The 18614-nt window shown below is 44.1% G+C and overlaps 1 protein-coding gene across 7 annotated transcripts in view; it reads left to right on the top strand.

Annotated features, from left to right (window-relative positions):
- arvcfb (ARVCF delta catenin family member b) overlaps positions 1-18614 on the top strand; it is a 334691-nt gene that overhangs the window by 46254 nt on the left and 269823 nt on the right. Inside the window, exon 1 of one of the 7 annotated variants that reach the window (XM_061907098.1) lies at positions 830-1069. The exons of the other annotated variants lie outside the window; for them this stretch is intronic. Coding sequence (XP_061763082.1) covers positions 1049-1069 — 21 coding nt within the window. The 5' untranslated portion in view covers positions 830-1048. Of the gene's footprint in view, positions 1-829; positions 1070-18614 lie in introns of those variants that run through there. 7 annotated transcript variants of the gene reach the window in all.

Raw genomic sequence — 18614 nt, 5'->3', positions numbered from 1 at the left:
ATAGATGGTTAGATAGATAGATGGATAAATAGATAGATAGATAGATAGATAGATAGATAGATAAATAGATAGATAGATGGTTAGATAGATAGATGGATAGTACTTTATTGATTCCTTCAGGAGAGTTCCTTTATTTAGTTATTGATTTTAATTATTTAATATTTCTGAGTAATCACAGTGAAAAGTTAAATAAAATCCTACTAAATAAATTTGAGATTCAAAAGGTTCCCCACTCATAAAGTGATCTTATTTGTACTTTTAACACTTAAATTTCAAGATCAACTTCCAATACATCCGTCGATTTTAAGTTTGAACTATTATTTTGTTCGTTTTATGCTCTTTTGTCAAAACTTTGATGTTTTTATATGGCGACCACACAACATATGCAACATTTTTTCCACATAAAACATTTTAAAGTGATCATTTTAAGTAATAATTCATTTTAACATACATTTTTTTGTCCTTTTTTTTGGAGCAATGGAAAAAAAAGAAAATAAAGACAAAAGGAACAAAAAAAACTGCCTGCATGGCAGCTTTGTGTCAACATTGCCAATTTTTCCTCATTAGATTTCACCTCATTCCACTTTTTTTAAAATATTTTTTTTGAATCTGTGCAATACTATCAATTTCGCATGTTTTGCTTCGGGCCCCAAATGGCCCCCCGGGTCGCACTTTGAACTCTGCTATGTGGCTCAATACAAAGTCAGACATTAAAAAAAAAAACAGCATTTTTGTTAACGTGTTGACGGTGCGCTGTCGTGAGGCTTTTACTTTGAAAAGCGCCAGACCATTTCCCGGTTAAGCTGTGTCCAACTGCGGCTAGCTTGACTGGGCTAGTAGGAGGATGGCTGGCCGCTGCTGAGCTGCTACCGCCGCTCTCTCGGAAGGGAAAGTCCAGGTACGTTGACGAGGATAACCCGCCGGAGGAGAAGGCGGCACGAAAGGAGAACTTTTCCGACTGGAGGATTTTAGTCGACAAACAAGAGCGGTTCTTCTCTTTTTTTCTTTCACCCCCGGAAAGACGGGAGATATTTTTGTTTTGGGAACCATGCCTGCTGAAGTGAAACAGGTTCGTATTGATGCCTTCTCGTCGTCATTCCTCTTTTAAATCCATTTAAAACCAGACATTTGTCATTGCTGGCTTATGGGATCTCATTTAGGATGCACGGATAGATGTGTCCCGCCCCCCTGCGTGTCTACATTACACTAACTACTACACTTTCACTATAATCATCCATCCATTTCCTACCGCTTGTCCCTTTCCCAAAAGTATTTGTCCACCTGCCTTGACTCACATATGAACTTGGAAGTGCCATCCCATTCCTAACCCATAGGGTTCAATACAATGCAGCTATTACAGCTTCAACTCTTTTGGGACGGCTGTCCACAAGGTTGTTGAGTGTTTTTATAGGAATTTTCCACCGTTCTTCCAAAAGCGCATTGGTGAGGTCGCACACTGATGTTGGTGGAGAAGACCTGGCTCTCAGTATGTGTTCTGTTTCATCCCAAAGGTGTTTTGTCGGGTTCAGGTCAGGACTCTGTGCAGGCCAGTCAAGTTCATCCACACCAGACTCTGTCTTTCATGTGAATTGGTGCACAGTCATGTTGGAAAAGGAAGGTTGGGAGCATGGAATTGTTGATTAGTGGAATTTCTTGCTTTAATAATGGGGTTTAATGTACAATGTATAATATATATACATATATTACTTTGGGTATATACTGTATATTGGGGCTGTCAAAGTTAACGTGATAATAACACGTTAACTGTGGATTTCAAAAACAGCACGTATTTTTTCTTTGCACTCTCTTGGCATTGTCTCGATGAGCTTCAAGCACACCCGTGAAGTGAAAACCATTTCAGGTGACTACCTCTTGAAGCTCATCGAGAGAATGCCTAGAGTGTGCGAAAAAAGGAATCAGAGCAAAGGGTGGATATTTTGAAAAATCTAGAATACAAAACATGTTCTCAGTTATTTCAGTCTCTGTTGTAATTCATCCCAAAGGTGTTTTGTCGGGTTCAGGTCAGGACTCTGTGCAGGCCAGTCAAGTTTATCCACGCCAGACTCTGTCTTTCATTGGCACTGGTGCACAGTCATGTTGGAAAAGGAAGGGGCCCCGCTCCAAACTGTTCCCACAAGGTTGGGAGCATGGAATTGTTGATTAGTGGAATTTCTTGCTTTAATAACGGGGTTTAATGTATAATGTATAATATATATATATACATATATTACTTTAGGTATATACTGTATATTGGGGCTGTCAAAGTTAACGTGATGATAACACGTTAACGGTGAATTTCAAAAACAGCACGTATTTTTTCTTTGCACACTCTTGGCCTTGTCTCGATGAGCCTCAAGCACACCCGTGAAGTGAAAACCATTTCAGGTGACTACCTCTTGAAGCTCATCGAGAGAATGCCTAGAGTGTGCGAAAAAAGGAATCAGAGCAAAGGGTGGATATTTTGAAAAATCTAGAATACAAAACATGTTCTCAGTTATTTCAGTCTCTGTTGTAATTCATCCCAAAGGTGTTCTTTCGGGTTCAGGTCAGGACTCTGTGCAGGCCAGTCAAGTTCATACACGCCAGACTCTGTCATTCATGTCTTTATGGACCTTGCTTTGTGCACTGGTGCACAATCATGTTGCTACAAATGGTTCCCACAAGTTTGGGAGCATGGAATTGTTGATTAATGGAATGTATTGCTTTATTAATGGGGTACTGTATATACAGTATATATCAGTGGTCCCCAACCACCGGTACCGGGCCGCGGCTCGATTGGTACCGGGCCGCAGAATAATTTTTTATTAATTTTTATTTTTTATTAAATCAACATAAAAACACAAAATACACTTACAATTAGTGCACCAACACAAAAAACCTCCCTTTTTCATGACAAAAAGAATAAATAAATAAATAAAATAAAAATAACTTTTTCAAGAAGTTGCATTAAGTGTAAGAAGTAATTGATTTATTATTGGTTAGTGTAGGACTTGCCCTCCCGGGGGTTCTTCAGACCACCAAGCACCGACATGAGAGCCTGTTTCAGGGTTACAATATTGTTTTATTTTTCAATAGGTCTCTCAGTTGCTTTACAGCAATTGTCTTTTTCTCTTTCGTTCCCGCTCGCACTCTGGCTCCAGCCCCAACACCGTCTCTCCTCCTGGCTGCTACTTATAAACAGAGCGACAGGTGATTAGATGACAAAGCCCAGCTGGGCCATTTACACACCTGTCGCTGATTTTGAGGCCGATCCTGGGAACACCCCACTTCGCTGCAGGCCCGCAGTCCACCCCCCCCTCCACAGTTAGCTTCAGAATAACTATGTTATTACGAAGAATACGAGACCTATTATACTCTAGGAGTGTTGATCTTACTTAAAAATGCACATATTTGGTTGTGTTCAGTGTTAAAAAAATATTACACGGCTCTTAGAGAAATACATTTTAAAATTTTTCACTTCTTGGCGCTTTCAACCAAAAGGTTCCCGACCCCTGCCCTAGGGTAAACTGGGTAACACATGGCACACTGACAAAGCTTAACCTATTCTTACCATAACAATCTACAAGGTTAATATAGTTGGCTTCTCTTTCTTCCCCTTCGTTTTCCTGCCTTATTTTGTATCTAGTTATCATGACATACATGTATTGTTGCATTTGAACAACTGTATTGTTGATAATGGAGGTAAATTATTGGTATTATTCATGACCAATAGTGATATTTCTATTGGTATTTGTATTGTTCCATTTGTAGTGTAATAATGCTCATTCTCATTTCTGTATTATTTTTTATTTCTGCTTCTTTGCTATCACTTTTATCATCATATTTGTACATATCCTATTTGCTGATGTTGCTCTATTGTTGTTGTTTTTGTCTCTCCGTCTTATCCACTTCCTGTCCCCACAATTTCCCCCTCTGTCTTCCTTTTTTTCCCCTTTCTATCCCCTCCTGCTCCGGCCCGGCTGCACCAAATGATAACATAAATACATTTAATGAAGTCAAATACAAATAAGGCAACAGGAGAAGTATCCCACACTTGTCTTCTGTAAAGTACATTTGTACAGCCGATACGGGCATCTACTTCAACTATATCAGGGGTCGACCATCTTTACCACTCGTTTCACAAAATAAAGAAAACAATGGGAGCCACAAAACCCTTTTGAAATTTATAATGAAATAACACTGCATACAGAGTTTTTTCTTTGCTTTGTGTTATGTATAAACCAGGGGTCTCAGACACGCGGCTCGCACCTTAATATGAGAATGTTATGTTAATGCAGCCCGCAAGTTTTATATGAATGCCGCTCACACTTGCCAAACCCATCAGTTTTTCCAGGAGACTACCGAATTTCAGAGTAAATATTCTCTCTAACGTCTGCTGATTTTCAGCCGAACTATAATTAGGGCGTGCAATGATGGCACTGCCTTTAGCGCCCTCTACAACAAGCACAGACAGCTTGCCAGTCCAGTCACATGTTGTATGCGGCCTCTACAACACACGTGAGTGACTGCCAGGCATACTTGGTCAACAGCCATACAGGTCACACTGAGGGTGCCCGTTTAAACAACTTTAACGCTCTTACAAATATGCGCCACACTGTGGACCCACACTAAACAAGAATGTCAAACACATTTCGGGAGAACATCTGCACTGTAACACAACATAAACACAACAGAACAAATACCCAGAATCCCATGCATCCCTAACTCTTCCGGGCTACATTATACACCACCAAACCCCCCCCCCCCCCCCCCCCCCCCCTCCGTGCGTCGGTTGAGGTGGGCGGGGTTGGGGGGGTGTATAATGTAGCGTGGAAGAGTTAGGGATGCATGGGATTCTGGGTATTTGTTCTGTTGTGTTTATGTTGTGTTACAGTGCGGATGTTCTCCCGAAATGTGTTTGGTGTGGGTTCACAGTGTGGCGCATATTAGTAAGAGTGTTAAAGTTGTTTATATTACAACCCTCAGTGTAACCTGTATGGCTGTTGATCAAGTGTGCCTTGCAGTCACTCACGTGTGTTGTAGAGGCCGCATTTACATGTGGTCGGCTGGCACGCAGAAAGCATGGTGAAAAAGCGGGCACTACGACATGACTTTAGGAATGTTAAAGGCAATATCATCACGACACGCCCACAATATTGTTGTCCGGGTGAAAATCGGAGTATGTTAACCCCGGGAGATTTCTGGGAGGGGCACTGAAATCCGGAAAAATTGGGGGGTCGGCAAGTATGTAGCTGAGCCACATCAGAGTGATCAAAGAGCCGCATGCGGCTCCGGAGCCGCGGGTTGCGGCCCCTGAACTATATGATTTGCCTGACAAAAAAACAAAAACAGAAATGTCCTGTTTAAGAGTGTCACAACATTGCTGTTTACGGCAGACAAACAGCTTTACGGTAGACAAAAACGTGACTGCTGTTGTTGTGTGTTGTTACCGCGAATGGGAGGACGTTAATGAAACTGCCTAACAATAAACCCACATAAGAAACCCTCGATCATTCTACAGTTATAACGTCATTGGGCAGACACGCTGTTTATATCGTGGGAAAGCGGACGTGAAAACAGGCTGTCGACACGTCACTCAGGTCCGCGCGGAGCTGGGGAGGGCGTGGCCGCAAGCTCTACCTGAATTTCTGGAGTCTCCTGGATAATCCGGGAGGGTTGGCAAGTATGCCTGATTCTGATCATTTGGATGGATGGCCAAATACTTTATTATAGTGTATTTGGACCTGTAGTGATGTTGCTACAATTTTATTCAGTAGCTCACGCTTTACTTTACCTCAACTCATGTTCTTCCCGTCGTCAATACGACCTGGACGCTCCCTGCTGTGTGTTCATGGGACAAGCAGAGTTTGTCCCTGATCATCATCTGAAAGGCCCTCGACTGAAACCCGGCCCGATTTATTGCCTGGGCTTTAATGACAATTGGGTGAAAGGCATGACATTAAACCCTTTTGTTTTTTGCTTGCACAGATACCACTGGAATGTGCTTTTGTTGGCGCTGGTGAGTGTGAGTGCCTGGGCAAGATATGCATCCATTATTGCAAATGTATTTGAGGATCATCCTCCTTGACACGGGAGGAAGGTACGGTGGGCCGACGACGCACGGCTACAGTCGTGGTCTAAAGTTGACATACACTTGTGAAGAAAATAATGTCATGGCCGTCTTGAGTTTCCAATCATTCCTACAAATCTTATTTGTTTGTAACACAGTTCTAATGTTTTATCTGACATCACGGGGACGAAGATAAGACCTTCTGGAGGAAAGTTCTGTGGTCAGTTGAAACAAAAATTGAGCTGTTTGGCCACAAACTTGCCCTTTGGTGGGTTCTTCAGACCACCAAGCACCGACATGAGAGCCTGTTTCAGGGTTACAATATTGTTTTATTTTTCAATAGTCCCTCAGTTGCTTTACAGCAATTGTCTTTTTCTCTTTCGTTCCCGCTCGCACTCTGGCTCCAGCCCCAACACCGTCTCTCCTCCTGGCTGCCTACTTATAAACAGAGCGACAGGTGATTAGATGACAAAGCCCAGCTGGGCCATTTACACACCTGTCGCTGATTTTGAGGCCGATCCTGGGAACACCCCGCTTCGCTGCAGGCCCGCAGTCCACACCCCCCTCCACAGTTAGCTTCAGAATAAGCATGTTATTACGAAGAATACGAGACCTATTATACTCTAGAAATGTTGATCTTACTTAAAAATGCACATGTTTGGTTGTGTTCAGTGTTAAACAAATATTATACGGCTCTTACAGAAATACATTTTATAATTTTTCGCTTCTTGGCGCTTTCAACCAAAAAGGTTCCCGACCCCTGCCTTAGGGTAAACTGGGTAACACATGGCACACTGACAAAGCTTAACCTATTCTTACCATAACAATCTACAAGGTTAATATAGTTGGCTTCTCTTTCTTCCCCTTCGTTTTCCTGCCTTATTTTGTATCTCTAGTTATCATGACATATATGTATTGTTGCATTTGAACAACTGTATTGTTGATAATGGAGGTAAATTATTGGTATTATTCATGACCAATAGTGAAAAGACGAGAAAAGGGGGAGAAAAGACGAGGCCTTTAATCCCAGGAACACCAAACCTACTGTTGAGCATGGTGGTGGTAGTATTATGCTCTGGGCCTGTTTTGCTGCCAGAGTAAATGGGACAATGAGAAAGGAGGATTACTTCCAAATTCCTCTGGACAACCTAAAATCATTAACCCAGAGGTCGGGTCTTGGGCGCAGTTGGGGGTTCCAACAGGACAGACAGACTTTATTTTGTCCATTCTTAACATGTACAAGACACATACGAACTGAAATGACATTTTCGGCACAGTCCCACTAAGGGCAGACATACGTAACAGGGGGGACAAGACGGGACCGCCAACGGGTCAGCCACTTACGGCGCTCCTTAAAAAAGGTGAGAAAAAGGTGACATTGGGAAAGGGGGAAGAGTAAAGAATATATCAGTCTAATGCTGGACCCTCAGGAGGGGTCCAGACTGAGTCCAAGGAAAAAACTTCACATAGCATGGCACACATAAACATGGTACATGTAATCACAACAACTCGCAACAGAGGGGCGGGGGGAGTTGGGGCCCTGGAGGCCGGCTGCCGCTATAAAGCGCTACTCAGCCATCCACAACCCCACAGGAATTAAGCAGTGGTGAATTCGTTGATTTGGGGAGGGGCGTGTGCTTGCATGTGTACCCAATTAACTTGGGTGAGATGTTGAAATGTTTTTGTGGACTGGGGACGATCTAAGTTCGACACCAAACCCCAAACACACGTCAAAATTTTATTTTCCCGAAGGAATCAATAAAGTACTATCTATCTAAAAGTGGTAAAGGAATGGCTAAATCAGGCTAGAATTGAGGTTTTAGAATGGCCTTCCCAAAGTCCAGACTTAAACGTGTGGACAATGCTGAAGAAACAAGTCCATGTCAGAAAACCAACACATTTAGCTGAACTGCACCAATTTTGTGAAGAGGAGTGGTCAAAAATTCAACCAGAAGTTTGTGGATGGCTACCAAAAGCGTCTTATTGCAGTGAAACTTGCCAAGGGACATGCAAGAAAATATTAACGTTGTTGTTTGTATACTTTTGACCTAGCAGATTTTCAGTAGACCCATGAATTCACAAAAGAAACAAACATCATGAATTGTTTTTGTGACCAACAATCACTCTGTCACAAAAAATAAAGACTTGTAGAAATGATTGGAAACTCAAGACAGCCATGACATTATGTTCTTTACAAGTGTATGTCAACTTTTGACCAGGACTGGACGTCCAAACACTCCAAAAACAGAATCCAAAACCAAAAATAATAAAACAACAGGAAGAGCTAGTTCTGCAAGGGGTCCTGAGTATTTCTTCTGTTGTGTTTATGTTGTGTTACGGTGCGGATGTTCTCCCGAAATGTGTTTGTCATTCTTGTTTGGTGTGGGTTCACAGTGTGGCGCATATTTGTAACAGTGTTCAAGTTGTTTATACGGCCACCCTCAGTGTGACCTGTATGGCTGTTAAAAAAAAAGCCGTAGATATTATGTGATTGGGCCGGTACGCAAAGGCAGTGCCTTTAAGGTTTATTGGCGCTCCGTAGAAGTGAAGTGAATTATATTTATATAGCGCTTTTTCTCAAGTGACTCAAAGCACTTTACATAGTGAAACCCAATATCTAAGTTACATTCAAACCAGTGTGGGTTGCACTGGGAGCAGGTGGGTAAAGTGTCTTGCCCAAGGACACAACGGCAGTGACTAGGTTGGCAGAAGCGGGAATCGAACCTGCAACCCTCAAGTTGCTGGCACGGCCACTCTACCAACCGAGCTAAACCGCCCCGTACTTCTCCCTACGTCCGTGTACACAGAGGCGTTTTAAAAAGTCGTAAATTCCACTTTTTGAAACCGATACCGATAATTTACGATATTAAATTTTAAAGTATTTATCGGCCGATATTATCGGCAGTCCGATATTATCGGACATCCCTAGTTTTGAGTGTGTTTTGTGCATTTGCTGATTTTTTCTTTTGTATTTTTATTTTTTTGCGGTGTATTGTTAGATTTGAACCTTATTACTGTTTGTAGTGTTTACACGTTTTGAACCTGGACAGTAGAAAAAATGACAGGAAGTGAATTGACTGAATAAGCTAAAACCTGCAAGACTTTCTAATGTCTAAAACATGGGTGTCAAACTCTGGCCCGCGGGCCAAAACTGGTCCGCCGTGTAATATAATTTGGCCCTTGAGGCAATATCAATTTAGCATTAGAGCTGGCCTGCCGGTGTTATACAGCGTCGGTGCCGCTGTAACACCGCATTCACCGCTAATACTCATACTTGCCAACCCCCCCAATTTTCCAGGTAGACTCCCGAAGTTCAGTGCCCCTCCCGAAAATCTCCCGGGGTAACCATTCTCCCGAATTTCTACCGATTTCCACCTGGGCAACTATATTGGGGGCGTGCATTTAAGGCACTGCTTTTAGCGTTTTCTACAACCTGTCCTCACGTCCGCTTTTCCTCCATACTAACAACGTGTCACATAATATTTGTGGCTTTTACTGAATGCAAGGCATACTTGGTCAACAGCCATACAGGTCACACTGAGGGTGGCCGTATAAACAACTTTAGCACTGTTACAAATATGCGCCACACTGTGAACCCACACCAAACAAGAATGACAAACACATGTCAGGTGAACATCCGCACCGTAACACAACAGAACAAATACCCAGAACCCCTTGCAGCACTAACTCTTGCGGGAAACTTCCAGCAAACTGACCAATAATTAACGTTTTATTCATGCATTTTCTCTTGCCACTTCAAGGCTTGAATGTTTGGTTCATTCATTATTGTTATTTTATTTTCAAATTTATTACTAGCCTGTGGAAATTTTTTTATATTTATCACAGAACATTGCAAATACAAAAAAAAGGCATTACATTTTTATTAATCCTCCATACTAACAGCGTGTCACATAATATTTGTGGCTTTCACACACACACACACACACACACACACACACACACACACACACACACACACACACACACACACACACACACACACACACACACACACACACACACACACACACACACACACAAGTGAATGCAGGGCATACTTTGTCAATAGCCATACAGGTCACACTGAGGGTGGCCGTATAAACAACTTTAGCACTGTTACAAATATGCGCCACACTGTGAACCCACACCAAGCAAGAATGACAAACACATGTCAGGTGAACATCCGCACCGTAACACAACAGAACAAATACCCAGAACCCCTTGCAGCACTAACTCTTCCGGGAAACTTCCAGCAAACTGAGCAATAATTAACGTTTTATTCATGCATTTTCTCTTGCTACTTCAAGGCTTGAATGTTTGGTTCATTCATTATTGTTGTTTTATTTTCAAATGTATTATTAGCCTGTGGAAAAAAATTGATATTAAATTCAGAAGATTGCAAATAGAAAAAAAGGCATTACATTTTTATTAAAATTTTATTTGATATGCCATTGATATTTTGTTTTATTATTTTATTATTATTTGAAACTGGATTTTGCATGTCACTAAAGTTATATATACCTTGCTTGTTCAAAACAAAAACCTTTATGTAGGTCTCACTTAGACCTACAATTTAATAATTGACATTCTTCAGCAAAAATCAACAGGAAGTTAAAAATGACCCCTTCAAAATAAAAGTTTTGTAAAGACCCGTCACCTTTTTTCAAAAGTTATCTCCTCTGAGCAAGTTTGTCGTTTCGGCTTCAAACTCGCACAGGAGAGAGATTGAACCATTCTGATTAAAAGTATAGAACAGAGTTTTAATTACGGCTCCGGTTTTGATATTATGCGCCTTCAAAGAACTCCTAGGCAAAGTTTCCTAAAAAATGTCATTTTTGCCTCTTTGAGCTGTAATTTGACCCATTTAAAATGCTTCAAAGTGCAAGTTAAAGCTCTACTATGCCAAGCGAAAGCCATTTATCAACAACATCCAGAAACGCCGATCTGTAATTTGAGCCCCTTAACATGCTTCAAAACTCACCAAATTTTACACACACATTAGGGCTGGCAAAAATTGCCATCTAATAAAAAACCAAACCCTAAAAATCAAAATTGCGCTCTAGCGCCCCCTAGGAAAAAACCCAGACAAAACTGCTTGTAACTTCTGTTAGGAATGTCGTAGAGACATGAAACAAAAACATTTATGTAGGTCTGCCTTAGACCAGGGCTTGAGTAGCGGCGGCAGCAGCCAAAGGCGGACCCGACCAACGCTGCTTGCAACTTTAATTATTATTTGAAACTGCATTTTGCATGTCACTAAAGTTATATATACCTTGCTTGTTCAATATTTAATGCAAAACTTGTTTGAGTCCCTATTAAAAGGTTAATTTGTTCAACCTCGGCCCGCCGCTTTGTTCCGTTTAAAATTCTGGCCCAGTCTGTATTTGACTTTAACACCCCTGGTCTAAAAGGTTGGTGTCACCTGATAGCCGGTCAAGAGGCGGATGCTGTTCATTCCTTTTTCACACACCCTATATTTTCTCATCCCTTCGGTTGCGATAACCTTGAAGGTTCCAAGTGCTGCTGGATTCAAAGCAGAGTTTCTCCTAAAGGGTCACCACGTGTCGGGCTCCTATCTCGAAGTGTGATGGAATGCATGACAACAACCCGAGAATGTATGAGCCACGGTTTTCCAAAAATGGCTTGCAGAGGTGAAGGATGGTCCTTGTATCTGTGACCTCTGAAGGGGCCGAGATGATTGGCATACTTTCGGGGAATGCCAGCATCGGGGCGTGACCTTTTCTACTTCACTGGAGATTCCTCCGCTGGGAACACCTGCTCAGTCAGAACCAGAACTGCATCATTTTATTGTGTACATATTTTTACTGCTTTGTTTTGCTCTGCATTTTCTGAACACCAACTGGGAAATGCTGCTTAAAATCAGAATTCCTACTTTTAATGCGTGTGTTTCTGACAATCCAAGACCTCATACTCTCTGTTCGGTCCGTTCCCTGTAAGATCAGTGCCAGAGCTTGGTCCGCATTGCCGGCAGTAAGTCGGACACGTTTCCAGTGAGGGTTGGACTCCGCCAAGGCTGCCCTTTGTCTCCGATTCTGTTCATAACGTTCCTGGACAGAATTTCTAGGCGCAGTCAAGGCGTTGAGGGGTTCCGGTTTGGTGACCGCAGGATTAGGTCTCTGCTTTTTGCAGACGATGCGGTCCTGATGGCTTCATCTGGCCAGGATCTTCAGCTCTCACTGGATCGGTTCGTAGCTGAGTGTGAAGCGACCGGAATGAGAATCAGCACCTCCAAGTCCGAGTCCATGGTTCTCGCCCGGAAAAGGGTGGAGTGCCATCTCCGGGTTGGGGAGGAGACCCTGTCCCAAGTGGAGGAGTTCAAGTACCTAGGAGTCTTGTTCACGAGTGAGGGAAGAGTGGATCGTGAGATCGACAAGCGGATCGGTGCGGCGTCTTCAGTAAATCGAACGTTGTACCGATCCGTTGTAGTGAAGAATGAGCTGAGCCGGAAGGCAAAGCTCTCAATTTACCGGTCCATCTACGTTCCCATCCTCACCTATGGTAATGAGCTTTGGGTCATGACCGAAAGGACAAGATCACGGGTACAAGCGGCCGAAATGAGTTTCTTTCACCCTTAGAGATAGGGTGAGAAGCTCTGCCATCTGGGTGGAGCTCTAAGTAAAGCCGCTGCTTCTCCACATCAAGAGAAGCCAGATGAGGTGGTTCGGGCATCCGGTCAGGAGGCCACCCGAACGCCTTCCCAGGGAGGTGTTTAGGGCACGTCCAACCGGTAGGAGGCGACGGGGAAGACCCAGGACACGTCGGGAAGACTATGTCTCCCGGCTGGCCTGGGAACGCCTTGGGATCCCCCGGGAAGAGCTGGACGAAGTGGCTGAGGAAAGGAAAGTCTGGGGCTTCCCTGCTTAGGCTGCTGCCCCCGCGACCCGATTTGGATAAGCTGAAGAAGATGGATGGATGGATGGATGCGTGCGTTTCTCACCCATCATTATCCGTGGCTTTCTATGGCTCGTATGGTTCCGGTGCCACTTCCTGTTTTCGCAACTTGTGATTGGATACTCACTCGGGAGTCCCAAATGAGTATCCAATCAGAGCGTTAGCCCAACTAGAAGGCCTAACCGACAACAACGCGTGATATGATTGGTTATCGCAATCGTCTATCAACTGTATGTGTCCGATCACTTACAGTGTACAGGTCCCAGCTTTGATTATTCTGAAGGCTGGGGGCAGATTTTGTGCAGCATGGCAACATGAGCTAGCTGAATTCTGATTGGATGCAAACTTTTAACTACAAAACAACGACATTTAATATGACATGAAGAGAATATTAATATTTTTAGATAGGGACGTCCGATAAGATCGGACTGACGATTTTATCGGCAGATAAATGTTTTAAAATGTAATATCGAAAATTATCGGTATCGGTTCCAAATATATCGGTATCTGTTTCAAAAAGTAAAATTTATGACTTTTCAAAACGTAGCTGTACGGAGTGGTACATAGACGTAGGGAGAAGTACGCAGCACCGAAAAAACCTTTGCGTGCCAGCCCAATCACATAATATCTACGGCTTTTCACACACACAAGCGAATGCAACGCATACTTGTTCAACAGCCATACAGGTCACACTGAGGGTGGCCGTATAAACAACTTTAACACTGTTACAAATATGCGCCACACTGTGAACCCACACCAAACAAGAATTTCGGGAGAACATCCGCACCGTAACACAACATAAACACAACAGAACATCCATCCCATCCATTTTCTACCGCTTATTCCCTTTCGGGGTCGCGGGGGGTGCTGGCGCCTATCTCAGCTACAATCGGGCGGAAGGCGGGGTACACCCTGGACAAGTCGCCACCTTCATCGCAGGGCCACAACAGAACAAATACCCAGAAGTACTTGCAACACTAACTCTTCCGGGACGCTACAATATACAATATACGCTATTCCTCTTCGTCATTCGTGAGGAGCTCAAAGTGAAGCCGGAGGAGCCAGATCAGTTGTTTCGGGCATCTGGTCATAATGCCCCCCGAATGTCTCCCCAAGGAGGTGTTTAGGGCATGTTCGATTGGTAGGAGACCACGAGGAAGACCCAGGACACGTTGGGAAGACTATGTCTCCCGGCTGGCCTGGGAACGCCTCGGGGTTCCCCCGGGAAGAGCTGGACCAAATGGCTGGTTGAGAGGAAAGTCTGGGCTTCTCTGCTTAGGCTCCACTTCGGATAAGCGAAAGAAGATGGATGGATGGATGGTGTTTGAGGTGTAATTTGATGCTATAATTGTTTGGCGTTGTCTAAGGTTTGTGCTTTGCTGAGTGCTATTCTAGTTTTTCTGTTAGTTCTGGCCCTGGAAAGAGGCTATTAGAGACCGTAAATATAATCTTGGCGGTTGTTTCACAGCCCAAAGTCAGTTTTCATCCTGGAGGTGAGACAAGAGTTGGTTTGCAGTAAATGAGCTTCTTGCCCGATGCGTAGTCTCCCAATTAGTGGGGAAACCATACCAGCAGAACATATTCGAGTTAAATCAAGCCGGTTTTTTTAACCGTACACCACTAGGGTGTCTCGTCCCAGGCTTCTGACTTCATATGCCGTGGCAGTGAAAATTAGATTTGCCGCAAAGGAAAAACAAAAACATTATGAATTAACCAGAAGCCTGCCAAGGTGTATCAGAAAACAGCTCCTCCTCCACAGCTTGGGGGGACCGATCTGAATAGCAAAATACTGAATTAGAGATACCAGCCAAAGACTAAAGGGCTCTTGTCTTCTGCCTGCCAGATTCTTAACAGCTAGCAGGGTTTTCAGTGGCAGCAACTGAGCGCTTGTCTTCTGTCTTTAATTCTGCTTGCCTGCGACAAGAAAAATGTAAAAGTTACCTTACTTTTTCAGTGAGAGTGATGTGTGTATGAAGTGGATCCGTATTCGAGGATATGTCGAGCATGGAGAGTGGTTTTGTTTCGGGGTCTTATAAGAATCAATCAATCAATCAATGTTTATTTATATAGCCCCAAATCACAAATGTCTCAAAGGACTGCACAAATCTGTACGACTACAACATCCTCGGAAGAACCCACAAAAGGGGCAAGGAAAACTCACACCCAGTGGGCAGGGAGAATTCACATCCAGTGGGACGCCAGTGACAATGCTGACTATGAGAAACCTTGGAGAGGACCTCAGATGTGGGCAACCCCCCCCCCTCTAGGGGACCGAAAGCAATGGACGTCGAGCGGGTCTAACATGATTCTGTGAAAGTTCAATCCATAGTGGCTCCAAGACAGCAGCGAGAGTCCCGTCCACAGGAAACCATCTCAAGCGGATCAGCAGCATAGAGATGTCCCCAACCGATACAGGCGAGCGGTCCATCCTGGGTCCCGACGAGCGGTCCATCCTGGGTCTCGACTCTGGACAGCCAGTACTTCATCCATGGTCATCGGACCGGACCCCCTCCACAAGGGAGGGGGGGGGACATAGGAGAAAGAAAAGAAGCGGCAGATCAACTGGTCTAAAAAGGAGGTCTATTTAAAGGCTAGAGTATACAGATGAGTTTTAAGAATAATGTCTCTGACTAGTGACATATGAATCGCCACTGAGGGCATTGACTCTAAGGCCCTTTCTACACTAAGCCGGATAAGGTTATCAAGGTTAAATCCCACCTGACCTTATCCGTGATCACACACAACTATGCCACCGTATAAGACCCCCTCAGTCTGCCGGAGCAACGTGACCTAGTGCGCCTCATAGTCACCTCTGAACTGGAAGTGTATCCTTACCCGATGTTTCAATGTACAAACCCCATTTCCATATGAGTTGGGAAATTAGATGTAAATATAAACGGAATACATCCATCATCTTCCGCTTATCCGAGGTCGGGTCGCGGGGGCAGCAGCCTAAGCAGGGAATCCCAGACTTCCCTCTCACCAGCCACTTCGTCTAGCTCTTCCCGGGGGATCCCGAGGCGTTCCCAGGCCAGCCGGGAGACATAGTCTTCCCAACGTGTCCTGGGTCTTCCCCGTGGCCTCCTACCGGTTGGACGTGCCCTAAACACCTCCCTAGGGAGGCGTTCGGGTGGCATCCTGACCAGATGCCCGAACCACCTCATCTGGCTCCTCTCGATGTGGAGGAGCAGCGGCTTTACTTTGAGTTCCTCCCGGATGGCAGAGCTTCTCAGCCTATCTCTAAGGGAGAGACCCAAACTCATTTGGGCGGCTTGTACCCGTGATCTTATCCTTTCGGTCATGACCCAAAGCTCATGACCATAGGTGAGGATGGGAACGTAGATCGACCGGTAAATTGAGAGCTTTGCCTTCCGGCTCAGCTCCTTCTTCCCCACAACGGATCGGTACAACGTCCGCATTACTGAAGGCGCCGCACCGATCCGCCTGTCGATCTCACGATCCACTCTTCCCCCACTCGTGAACAAGACTCCTAGGTACTTGAACTCCTCCACTTGGGGCAGGGTCTCCTTCCTAACCCGGAGATGGCACTCCACCCTTTTCCGGGGGAGAACCATGGACTCGGACTTGGAGGTGCTGATTCTCATTCCAGTCGCTTCAAACTCGGAATACAATGATTTGCAAATCATTTTCAACCCATATTCAGTTGAATATGCTACGAAGACAACATATTTCCTGTTGAAACTGATAAACATTTTTTTGTGTGCAAAAAATCATTAACTTTAGAATTTGATGCCAGCAACACATGACAAAGAAGTCGGGAAAGCCATTTATCAACAACATCCAGAAACGCCGCCGGCTTCTCTGGGCCCGAGATCATCTAAGATGGACTGATGCAAAGTGGAAAAGTGTTCTGTGGTCTGACATATCCACATTTCAAATTGTTTTTGGAAATATTCGACATTGTGTCATCCGGACCAAAGGGGAAGCGAACCATCCAGACTGTTATCGACGCAAAGTTGAAAAGCCAGCATCTGTGATGGTATGGGGGTGCATTAGTGCCCAAAGCATTGGTAACTTACACATCTGTGAAGGCACCATTAATGCTGAAAGGTACATACAGGTTTTGGAACAACATATGCTGCCTCTTTTTCATGGACGCCCCTGCTTATTTCAGCAAGACAATGCCAAGCCACGTTCAGCACGTGTTACAACAGTGTGGCTTCGTAAAAAAAGAGTGCGGGTACTTCCCTGGCCCGCCTGCAGTCCAGACCTGTCTCCCATCGAAAATGCGTGGTGCATTATGAAGCGTAAACTACGACACCGGAGACCCCGGACTGTTGAAGGACTGAAGCTCTACATAAAACAAGAATGGGAAAGAATTCCACTTTCAAAGCTTCAACAATTAGTTCCCAAACGTTTAGAGTGTTGTTAAAAGAAAAGGTGATGTAACACAGTGGTGAACATGCCCTTTCCCAACTACTTTGGCACGTGTTGCAGCCATGAAATTCTAAGTTAATTAAGTTTATGAGTTTTAACATCAAATATGTTGTCTTTGTAGCATATTCAACTGAATATGGGTTGAAAAGGATTTGCAAATCATTGTTTTCCGTTTATATTTACATCAAACACAAATTCCCAACTCATATGGAAACGGGGTTTGTAGACTATTGCCACTTTTCTTTTAACTGTAAACCTCGCTTCCCTCACCATCAGCAGCTGTTAGACTATTGTAGTGAATCACACCGGAGCCATCATACATAAATCATATCTTTAATGGACGTTTGAAAGTAAACAATGTGATAAAGAACATTATTCAGCAACCAACAGCAGGACACTGTGCTTGTAGGCTGGAATTGGCGGTCCTAGTTGGCTTCACAATAGTTACGGAGTACAAAACTAGACGTTGGGTAATCGCTGGACATACACGGCGGACAATAACTAATAGTCTGCTTTGCCAGTCTAAATGCATTCGCTATTTTTCGTAGTCTTCCCTTGTCCATGGGAGCCTGCATTGTCGTCTCTCCTGCTAATAACGGTCAAAGTTGAACCACAGCTGACCTGGACATTCGAAAGTTCTCTTGCCGATTTTCTGACACAACACACTCGGTGACAAACATATCCCACCAAGCTGCCGTTCTTCATGGGCTTATACAAAGCCGTCGCTCAATATTGCAATGTTGATGTCTGAGAAGTGTTGTATCCCAGATAGCTGCAATCGCCCATTTCCTTCTCTTAAAGGGGAACATTATCAGCAGACCTATGTAAGCGTCAATATATACCTTGATGGTGCAGAAAAAAGACCATCTATTTTTTTAACCGATTTCCGAACTCTAAATGGGGAATTTTGGCGAATTAAACGCCTTTCTGTTTATCGCGCTGGAGGCGATGACGTCAGAACGTGACGTCGCCGAGGTAACACACCCACCATTTTCATTTTCAACACATTACAAACACCGGGTCTCAGCTCTGTTATTTTCCGTTTTTCGGACTATTTTTTGGAACCTTGGAGACATCATGCCTCGACGGTGTGTTGTCGGAGGGTGTAACAACACTAACAGGGAGGGATTCAAGTTGCACCACCGGCCCCAAGATGCCAAAGTGTCTGCCACCAGACCCCCATTGAATGTGCCAGAGTGTCTCCACATTTGACCGGCGATGCTAAGGCAGACATGGCACAGAGATGTATGGATAA

The sequence above is a fragment of the Nerophis ophidion genome, linkage group LG07, assembly GCF_033978795.1.
Source record: "Nerophis ophidion isolate RoL-2023_Sa linkage group LG07, RoL_Noph_v1.0, whole genome shotgun sequence".
Classification (NCBI taxonomy): Eukaryota; Metazoa; Chordata; class Actinopteri; order Syngnathiformes; family Syngnathidae; genus Nerophis; species Nerophis ophidion.
Note: the sequence above shows the minus strand (reverse complement) of the source record. Positions and strands in the feature narration are given on the sequence as shown.